Source organism: Nannospalax galili, unplaced genomic scaffold (genome assembly GCF_000622305.1).
Source record: "Nannospalax galili isolate Female #2095 unplaced genomic scaffold, S.galili_v1.0 scaffold85, whole genome shotgun sequence".
Classification (NCBI taxonomy): domain Eukaryota; kingdom Metazoa; phylum Chordata; class Mammalia; order Rodentia; family Spalacidae; genus Nannospalax; species Nannospalax galili.
This window is the reverse complement of record NW_008358866.1, coordinates 3,208,411-3,219,347: the sequence shown is the minus strand read 5'-3', so window position 1 is coordinate 3,219,347 and position 10,937 is coordinate 3,208,411. Positions and strand designations below refer to the sequence as shown.

General features: G+C 42.0%; 1 protein-coding gene across 4 annotated transcripts in view; it reads left to right on the top strand.

Annotated features, from left to right (window-relative positions):
• Window positions 1-5,517, top strand: part of LOC103725176 (multidrug resistance protein 2) — an 87,577-nt gene extending 82,060 nt beyond the window's left edge. For 2 of the 4 annotated variants that reach the window (XM_029558322.1, XM_029558320.1), the window contains exons 25-27: window positions 1,328-1,534; window positions 4,037-4,183; window positions 4,958-5,517. In XM_029558322.1, the coding sequence (XP_029414182.1) occupies window positions 1,328-1,534; window positions 4,037-4,183; window positions 4,958-5,158 (555 nt within the window). In that variant the 3' untranslated portion in view covers window positions 5,159-5,517. The remainder of the gene's footprint in view (window positions 1-1,327; window positions 1,535-4,036; window positions 4,184-4,957) is intronic. The other 2 variants (XM_029558321.1, XM_008822487.3) reach the window with 1 other exon arrangement.
• The last annotated feature ends 5,420 nt before the right edge of the window (window positions 5,518-10,937 follow it).

The window sequence follows — 10,937 nt, the reverse complement described above, 5'->3', positions numbered from 1 at the left end:
TTTTTTTTTTTTTTTTTTTTTTTTTTTTTTTTTTTTTTTTTTTTTTAATCAACAACTCTGCACAAAAGCCTCCAAAATGATACAGGAATATTGGGGTGTGTTTGGGAGTGGTGGAGTCTTAGCTCTGTTGTGCTTACCTTGAGAGGCTAGGGTCTCAGAAACTCAACGACCACCAAAGCCACCTCACACCAGAGGCTTTCCAGTTCTTGTCTTGCAGATTTGAAGAACAAAATTCACAGACCACCAAGGGTGCATTTTAGAAAGAAGTGTTTTATTATAGGGAGCTTAAGAGAGAGAAAGCAGAGTCCAGCAAGAAGAGTTCCCAGGAGTGAGATACCATTGAGTGTCTTTGCTCAGGAGTTAAGGTTTTAGTGGAAGGGTAGGGGAATGAACTGGTCAGTCCAGTTTCTATTCCAGGGGTCCAGGTTCCTGGAAGTTCTGCTCATGTCCTCAGCATGGCTCCCAAGGACAGGGCACTCACTCCTTTAGGGAAAAGGGATAAGAAGAAAGAACAGACCCACTTTCTGGCATCCAGCCTCTGGTTATGGCGGAGCCAGAGACATCTTTGGCTTAGATACTTCTGGCATCTCTGACCACAGGCAAGGACAAGGACAGGCCCAAGGACATTTTCAGCTCTTAGCCAAGAAAGAAACTGGTCATTTTTCTTTTGGCTTCTTTTTACCCTAAACTGCCTCAGCACTTTCTACCTCCTGTTCTCATCAACACCTTCTGTACAGTCATCTAGGAGCCAGGTTACTAGGGGAACAGTGGCCTTTCCTTTCCTACTCTTTTGGACTGGTATTGAATATGCCTTTTTTACACTTGTCTTTTTACACTTGTCTCTCTGTCCACTCGATGTCTCTTATACACAGAGATACAACTGCTGTAAATCACTGAGCTTGGGGAATAGATTTTACTAGACTAGGATTACATTGGGCTCACCACAATAATCCAGAATAATCATTTTATTTTAAGGTTAGCCAATTAGCAGCTTTAATTCCATCTGGTCCTTCAATGCCTCTTTGACATATGGCAGGATATAGTCACAGTTTCCATGGACTGGGACATGGATATTTTTAGGAGGAGGGTCCTTATTTTGCCTATTAGTGCATAAATCAGAAGCCAGGATTGAAACATGAAAAATGGGGTATTTTATCAAAGTTTACAATTACAGTATTCCTCAACCAACCTTGAAAATCCAAGGTAATACAAAAAAAACTTTTCCTTAATCTTATGATGACCCACCAATCTTAAGGTATCAGATACTGAAGGAGATTTTGCTAAATCTGATGGTCCTGCAGTTGTTCTGTAAACCCTTTGCTTTCAGTTTCTAGATGGTAAAGAAATAAAGAAACTGAATGTCCAGTGGCTGCGAGCACAACTGGGCATTGTGTCCCAGGAGCCCATCCTGTTTGACTGCAGCATTGGTGAGAATATCGCCTATGGAGACAACAGCCGGGTCGTGTCCCAGGATGAGATCGAGAGGGCGGCCAAGGAGGCCAACATCCACCAGTTCATCGAGTCACTGCCTGATGTATGTATTTTTCCAGACTGAATGAATTCCAAAGAGAAATTAGCAAGCAAAATACACTCTGCCTGTACACACAGATCTGGCCATACGTCCAGTGCCTGTGAGAAGTTAAGTTTACCTAATCTTCTGACTGTCCTTGTGAGGACGGAACAAAGCATTATATACATTCAAGAACTTTCCAGGAGTAGAAGGGCTGATAGAGCCCTTCAGTTTCTAGATTTGAGGCTCCATCCACTTCAGCCCAATGTCTTGGAGTCATTTTTCTCCAAGTCCATGGAAAGGGCCAGGAGGTCATAACTGGGTCTCTTGACTCTGGTCTTGCCAGAACTGACCTTTCCTGAACTTATCCCTTTCTCTTTCTTCCATCATCTTAGAACTCTTCAAGCTTCAACCTCAGTCTGAAGTTAGGCCACATAACAGCTGGACCTGTGCCAGAAAGAGGGCTCCCTAAGTAGGGCTGTTGGGAAGAACATGATATTGTACAATTTCTCATCATTGTGCCTTTCATGCCCCACCCCCATTTATAAAGTTGATTATTAAAATCTTCCCTGGGCTGTTGTCCTATGGCTGTCCTCTCAATTCCTCTAATAAGTTAGATAAATTGAACCTCTGGACCTATCTTAAGACCTCGTAGGTCCTATTTTTTTTTTTTTTTTTTCTTTTTGAAACAGGGTCTCCGTGTAAGCCCCAGCTATCCTGGAACTCACTATGTAGACCAGGCTGGCCTTGAACTCACAGAGATCTGCCTGCCTCTGCCTCCCAAGTGCTGGGACTACAGGCATAGGTCCTATTTTTTTAAATGCATCTTGCCTAAATAGTATACTCTCTTGCATTATCACTAGTTAGGTTTTTAATACCAGAAAGTGCCTTCCATAGCATAAGACTAAATAACCTTAAACCTGCTGGGAAGGTAGAGGCCTCATGGGCAAGGATGGCAGCACCAGGTAGCTCTCTTTCCAAGTTTTGTCTTTTCCTTTGGCTCTTCCACAGATCACAGGTCCTCCTAAGCACAGCACTCCTGTCTTCTTCCTCTCCTTAAACAGTCTAGTCCAGCCATGATGACTGATTCTTCTTGAGGCTTAAACATTTAAAGTACAAAACCCTAGTCCCCTTTGCTGAGAGGCACTAGTTCTCAAAGATTGAATGTGGTTCATCAGTACCTTGGAAGTTGTTAGAAATGCCAATTATCAGTCCTACCCTAACTCCACTAAATGAGAAGAAACCGGCAGTCAAGTCTAGCAGTCTTTGACCTAAGGCCTATGTGTTATTGATGGAGGCTATAATACACAAAAAGCTAGCTACTATCTAGCTCATAAATACTTTCTGATGTTATTCTATCATAAGGACCCATATTTCTGGACTCCTAATGTCTCTGTCACTAAGTCCTGTTCTCTAAGCATCTACTTCTCCTGACTGATTGATTAGTCCTAGAACTGACAAAGACCTGTTTATTTTCCTCCTTCCTACAGAATTATAAACACTGCCCTTCTCTACCCCATTAGGATCTCTGCTGTGTCAGTGCAGTCTGGCAACCCTGCACTCACATTGGGCAGGACACATTACAGTGCCTGGATTCTGAGGCAACCACAGCTCAAGGGTGGAACCTGTCCTAAGCATCTGTCCATAACTCACCAGGGCCCTTTCTCTCCAAATCGGTTCCTGTTTTGCCCACCATAGAACTGGGGTTGCCAAGTAGAACAAATAAAAATGGCACACTTGCATAGAACATAGATTTCACATTAAAACTTAACATTTTAAGTAGCAGAGCTATCTGTGTAGCTAATTTTAGCCTGCTGAGGATCTACAAATAATAAGAGAGTACCTGGTTACACATACTGTCATGTCCCACTTCTGCTTTCCTTTACAAACCCTTTTAGCCTATGTCTTTATGATCATATATAATAATCTGTGACAGTTCTCTACTCTTGCAAATAATGTGGCAAGAATTTTGAAAACTCTAAAAGCAAATAAAGAAAAATACTTACAGTTTTCAAAGTTAGTTATCAAAGTGAAATTCCTTAACAGCCATTAAAATAATTTAAATTTTGGAGATAGTTTAATAGAAACTCACCAAAAGGCTAAGAATTTCTTTGCTCAGTTTAAAAGCATATAGAGTGTCACCTGCTGGTTTCCATTATTATAAACATTATTATAAATAATGTTTCCATCATTATAAACAGCTTTTAAAATCATATTTCTTTTCTCCTACCAATCTTTGTTCCAAATATAATGAAGGCAGAAGATGGAAAGTGGAATGCCATTTTCTTACATGGAGAAATTCTGACTTATTTACACTTAAAGAATATAATCTCAAGGCCAAATATCTATTTTTAAAAGGAGAGATTAAACCTACCATTTAGAGCTTTCTCTTGTTGTTTAGCTCTCTACAAACCAGTTTCCAGCTTCTGAAACTAAATTTATCTAATTATCCTATTTTTTTGTGAGCAGACTGTGTTTGAACTTTGTCGTCAGCTCTAGTCTCACACAACCAAATTCTCTTCACAGAAATACAACACCAGAGTAGGAGACAAAGGAACTCAGCTGTCTGGTGGTCAGAAGCAACGAATCGCCATAGCCCGCGCCCTTGTTAGACAGCCTCATATTTTGCTTCTGGATGAAGCAACATCAGCTCTGGACACAGAAAGTGAAAAGGTAAGGATTTAAGTTGGTTTTTTCATACTTCACTCAGTTGTCCTTAAAAGGTGTAAATTTTCTGTGCTGTAGTAGACAACATTGGGCCAGATGGCTGATTGTTGCTATGTCAGCTCCCAGTGCAATTTAAAGACTGTAGCTGCAGCCTGGGAGACCTTTAGCCACACAAGGCACATTAGTCTCAGAGCCCATAGGCTTCACAACCAGCCCTGTGTCCCTGTGTTGAGCCCACAAGGCACATGCTAGCTGAATGCTGCCCGCTCCTGCAGACAACATCTCCACAGCAACCATGTGAAAAGGTGGGGGTGAGATAGGGTTCAATCTGGCAGTGCCATGAGACAGATGTTGACAGTGCTTTTCAGTTTGAGAAAAGGTTAAGGATCCAGCTAGCTGAAAGACGGGCAATGAGGAGATGCTTTCTACCTGCCGTGATGGCCTTGGCTTGTGCTCTGGCTTCCCAAATTTGCTGTGGAGCTGGACTAGATGGCTGCTTTTAGGAATTTGAACATAAGACACATAGATGTTTTTTAATGACTTGATGGACTATATTGACACTGTAACCTTAAAAATAGATATATCCTGTCTCAGAACTAAGCCAAACTGAGGTTGAGTTCTTTTGTAGTGTGACAGATACATTTGTTTCTAAACTCCACTTTATTTCACCAACAGTACTGTTTAAGGACAGAGTACACAAATTGTGGGGTTTGTTATGGAGGGGGAACTATAGTGAGAGAACTGTTTTTATCATAATCAGTTTGTGTGATTGTGAAACAGGTTGTCCAGGAAGCCCTGGACAAAGCCAGAGAAGGCCGCACCTGCATTGTGATCGCTCACCGCCTGTCCACCATCCAGAACGCAGACTTAATCGTGGTGATTCAGAATGGCAAGGTCAAGGAGCAGGGCACCCACCAGCAGCTGCTGGCACAGAAAGGTGTCTACTTCTCAATGGTCCAGACTGGAGCAAAGCGCTTGTGAACTGTGACTATTTGAGATGCTTAACATTGTTAATTATGGTGGATAACTATGGCATTTAATCAAAGTTATAAAGCAAGAATTTATTGAATTAAGTATTTAATATTTCCTGCCACTATTGAAAATTTTGTTGAGCTTAAACAGAAATTTCATAATTAAGTGAACTGAAATTGGAAAAGTCATCAAATAGGGCCAGTGTTTTTAATTATATGATGAAATTTTAAAGATTTTTTAAAATAAAGTATATAATTTTGCTTAACTTTCTAATTTCAACTGTAACTGCCTTGCTAAATGATTATAGAAGTTGTAAAAAAGTCCTGAACTGTTCCTTAAAGTGCCTATAAAAACCAAATTTCATATAATTAGAATCTGTCATATGTATGAGTATATTCTTCCAACTAGATAGTCTATTCTTCCAACTACTTTAGATAATTTCAACTTTAGAGAAATGATTTCAGAAACACTTGCATTTGGTTGCCACCAGAGAGCTGGAGAAATTAAATCATCTGTGTGCAGATGATGTAATTCTAAACAGAAAATCTTAGGAAGTCCATAAAAAGGCTTAATATCATTTACAATAGTTATAAAACAAATTACACAAAAAAACATAGAACCAAATTTAACCAAAGAAGTGAAAGCCCTGTACAATGAAAATTTCAAAAAGCTGACAAAGGTAATTGAATAACACAGACATACACACACACACACGCACATGCACACACACATATGCACACACACACACATGCATGCATGCACTCACACATACACATGCAACGAAAAACTGCTCATGGACTGGAAGAATTAATAGTCTTAAAAAATTCATACTCTCAGGCTGGAGAGATGCCTTAGCAGTTAAGAGCACTGGCTGTTCTAGCAGAAGACTCAGGTTCGAATCCCAGCACCCACATGATGGCTAACAACCATCCATAACTCCAGTTTCAGGGATCCAACACCCTCTTCTGTCCTTCGCAGGCACTGCATGACACAATACACACATTCAGGCAATACACTCATACACATAAAAAAAAAAAAAGTCCGTATTCTCAAAGCAACTTACATATTCAATGCAATTCCCATAAAAATACCAATGACTTTGTTCAACAGAACTGAGAAAACACCTAAAATTCATATGGAACCACAAGACATTCCAAATTGTTTAAAGAATTCTTGAGGGAAAAAGCAAAGTCTAGAGAGACAGCTTAGTGGTGAAGCACTTGCTGCACAGAAAAGCAAACAATCAAGTGAAGAGATGTCTACAGAATAGGTAAAGATTTTTCCAGCTCTACATGTGACAGAGGATTAATATCTAGACTATACAAATAATTTTTTAAAAACTAAACAAGAAAAACAACCCAATCAAAAGCAGGGAGGAGCTATGGAACTGAATGGAGAATTCTCAAAAGAAAAAACACCAATAGCTAATAAAGTGTTCAACACCCTTAGCCATATGGAAATGCAAACTAAAACTATTCGGAGATTCCTTCTCACCCCAGTCAGAATGACTGTCATCAAGAAAACAAAACAAATGACAATAAATTCTGGGGAGGATATAGGGAGAGAAAAACCCTTATTCATTGTTGGCGAAATGTAAACTTGTGCAGCCAGTATGGAAATCAGTGTGAAGTGCCTCACAAAACTTAAAAAGACAACTACCGTCTATACCATTCCTAGGCATAAATCCAAAGGACTGTAGATTTTGCTGCAGAGATAGTTGCTGATCCATGTTCATTGCTGCCCTATTAACATAGGAAAGAAATGGACTCAGCCTAGATGAAAAATAGATAATGAAATGTGGTGTAGACACACTACAAAGTTTATGGAGCCAAGTATGATGATGCATACCTGTAATCTCAACACTTGGGAGGTAGAGGCAGGAGGATCGAGTTCAAGGTCATCCTTGGCTACCTAGTGAGTTTGAGGCAAGCCTGCATTATCTAACCAAAAAGAAAAAATGAAATTATGAAATTTGCCAAAAAAATGGGTGGAACTTTGATATGTTGTATGAAATGTGGCAACCCAGGCTCCAAAAGACAAATCCTGCATACTCTCTCTCATATGTGGATCCTAGCTTCTAATTTTTATACGTATGTGTTTATAAGGGGCCCATGAGAAGGGAAAAAGAGGCTTTAAGGGATAGGGGTGGAGAGGACAGTAGAACACATATGATATGAAAATGGAAGGGGAAATACTGGAGGAGGAAGGGTGTATGCAGGGATGAGGTTACAGAGACGGGGAGGGGAGAGGAGGGTGGGAAACAGCAACCCAAACTAAGTATGTATGAAAATATTGGGGCTGGAGAGATGACTCAGTGGCTAAGAGCATGGACTGCTCTTGCAGAGGACACAGGTTCAATTCCCAACATCCACATGGTGACTAAAACCATGTATAACTCCAGTTTCAGGGGGTCTGATGCCCTCTTCTGACCTACTTGGGCATTGCATGACACAGGTGCACTTACATACATGCAGGCAACACACTCATACACCTAAAATAAAAATAAATAAATCAAAAATGAAAATATCATAAGGAAACTTGTTACTTTATGAGATAATTAAAAATAATAAGATTAAAAATTAAAAACAGTTAGGCATGGTGGCACACACCTTTAATCCCAGCTCTCAGGAGGCAGAGGCAGGTGGATCTCTGTGAGATCCAGGCAAGCCTGGTCTACATAGTAAGTTCCAGACAGGCTGGGACTAGGGAGACCCTGTCAACAAAACAAAACAAAACAAACAAACAACAACAAAAAAAGGCAAAGCCATTGATGGTTCTCAGTGAGAGCTTGATGTGACAAAAACACCAAAGGAAGGACGATCAGACAGGAAAAGCCTTGTTGTGATGTGAATCATGACCCTCCTCAAAAAGGTAAGTCCTAATCCCTGGGACTTATGAACGTGATCTTATTTGGAAAAAAAGACTTTGCAGTTATAATAAAGCATCATGAGATGAAATCATTCTGGGCCCTAAATCTAGTGCTCAGTTTCTTTATGAAAATGAGGCAAAGAGACATCTAACACAGAAGAGCAGGTGACATTACCATAAGAACACAGATTGAAGTGATGCAGCTGTGAACCAAGGAAAGCTGTAGGCTACCTGAAGTTGGAAGAGGCAGCACAGATTACCGCTTAGAAACAAAGAGAATGTAGCCATCCAAGAGTTTAGATTTTCAGTCTTTGGAACTATGAACCAATAAACTTCTGTTTCCATTAAGCTACCATGATTGTGATAATTTTTCAGCCTCAAACCAGGGAAGTGAAAAAAGATGCATTTATTTAAAGTCAATACAAGCAATGAGGTTGCTGAGTTAGCTGCTAACAGAAACCCTTAATGACTGAGAACGTCTGAAGACAAGATGCTCGTGGTGGAGAGGAGAAAGACTGGCTAAGAAGACGCTGTGATGATGGAGATAAGGGGCTTTTTCAGCAGGAGGAGAATTGTTCAGAGGGCTTCATGTAGAGACACCCCAGGGTACCTACTAACAGCATTTGGTCCCAGTATATGCCACTTGTTGAGTTGGTCCCTTTTCTAACCTGGGCTTCTTGATTTCCTTCACTTCATCTCAAAGTTATCCAGTGAATCCCAACTCTAAATGATGGCCCTCTATTTAGCTTACCAGAATCAATCTCTTAATCTAGGCCAAAATGTGTTTCAGACTGTTTCCTGACACACACAGCAGCCCTTTGTCCTCAGGTCTCAGTAACAAGCCTTATTTAAATTCATTTTTCTTACTCAGTTCAGAATCCTCCTGGTCCCAGCTCGCAAATCTTTTGAGAAGAGGATCAAGATCACCTTTACAGCACTGTTCCTGAGGTTGTCAAAGTCCTCTCATATAATAGAGGCTCAATAAGTGTCAATTTCTGTTCCAGTTTGTACCATCCCTTGTGTCAGTTTGACAAGAAATTAGTTAACATCTAACAAGTCATTTGTTAACATAAGATGTATCATCAGGATTCTTACCTGAAGTCATGTAGTTCTACACACACACACACACACACACACACACACACACACACACACACACACAGGTGGGGAGAGGGGCTACTGTTACTGTCAGACCTGTGACTCAGCCTCACCTGCCACCCAGAATGTAAGGGAAAAGCCTTATGGGTATTGTGTCAGATTTTTTAAGATAAAAGAAAATTTTTATATAGATGTGTACTGTATATAGTTTTATTTTTAAGAACTTAGAGAAGCACAGTAACTGTGTGGCACAAATGTCCATGTTCTGGGTTTGACTTTGAAATTCAGTTACCATAGATCATCACTGGGAAAAACTGGCCAATCAGGCACACAAGATCCCATGTAAGATATATACAGTTTCCCAAGCTATCTATGCTTATTTCAAAATTCAAAAGTTGGCATGACCACAGACCACTATCCAGGTAGGTTGATCGTGCCCTCTGCACCTTGACTCCCCCAGCCTCATTCACCCTCCCATCTCCCCTGCCCATCTCTCCTCCTAGCCTGGGTCCTGTCCCATTCCTTGTCTTGGTGCTCCAGACACTGGGGAACCACCACTGCTTCCTGATCCTTTGCATCCAGACCAACCCAGTTCCTTCTCAAGGTCCCCAGGAGCCCTCTGGGCCTGGTCTTGCCCTCACTTCCCTCTGCTTCCCTGAACTGCACCATCCGCCAACCTGTTTCCTGCACCTGGGCTGAGCTCTTGGCCAGGGGCCACCACTGCTTCCTGATCCCTCACATCCAGAGGGACCCAGTTCCTTCTTCAGGTCTCCAGAAGCCCTCTGGTCCTGGTCCTGGCTTCACCTCTCTCTACTTCCCTGGGCCTTCAGGACCTGCTGGCCTCTCTCTGGGGTAAGTCGATAGCGCTCTCTGTGCCTTGATTCCCCCAGCCTCACTCACCCTCCCATCCCCCGTGCCAGTCTCTCCTCCTAGCCTGGGCCCTGTTGCATTCCTTGTCTTGGCACTCCAGACACTGGGGAACCACCACTGCTTCCTGTTCCTTTGCATCCAGACCAACCCAGTTCCCTTTCAGGAGCCCTCTGGGCCTGGTCCCGCCCTCACCTCCCTCTGTTCCCTGGACCCCGGGGCTGACCTATTGGCCCCAGGCCACCACTGCTTCATGATCCCTTGTATCCAGACAGACCCAGTTCCTTCCTGAGGTTCCCAGGAGTCTTCTGGGCCTAGTACCGCCTTCACCTCCCTCTGCTTCCCTGGGCTGCACAACCCGCCAGCCTCTTTCCTGGACTCCGGGGCTGACCTTTTGGCATCCTGATCCTTTGCATCCAGACCAACTCGATTCCTCGGTGCAGTACCAGGAACACTTGGGAACTTTTCCCACCCCCATCTCCCTTTGTATTTCTGAGTGTCATGGCCACCAGCTACCCAAGACCAGCATCTTTCCTGGGCCCTGCTCCCAGGCCAGTCCAACCCCCAAATTCCTGAGGCCAAAATATTTCCTGAAGGGATCCAGACTTCAGGAGAAAGCCTGAGAGCTTCTGATCCTCATCTGACTTGGGCCTCTGTGGGAACTCCTGAAGACAAATGCAATGTGGCCACTCCAGTATAAAATCAAAAGACAGAACTGGAAGCTTAGATGAACCAGCTTTTCATACCCAAAAAGTAAACCACAAAGGCAGATAAAGTTTACGAAAAGAAGCAGACCTAAACTTGAAGGCTTGAGTCTCACACAAGAATCAGAAAGTACAAAAGAAATTCACATGTCAAAATCACAGAGAAAAAATAACTTGAAAAAACAAAATAACTTATCCCCACCAAATACCAATAGTCCTCTAGAGGAGTACAATGAGAAACCCCTAGAGAT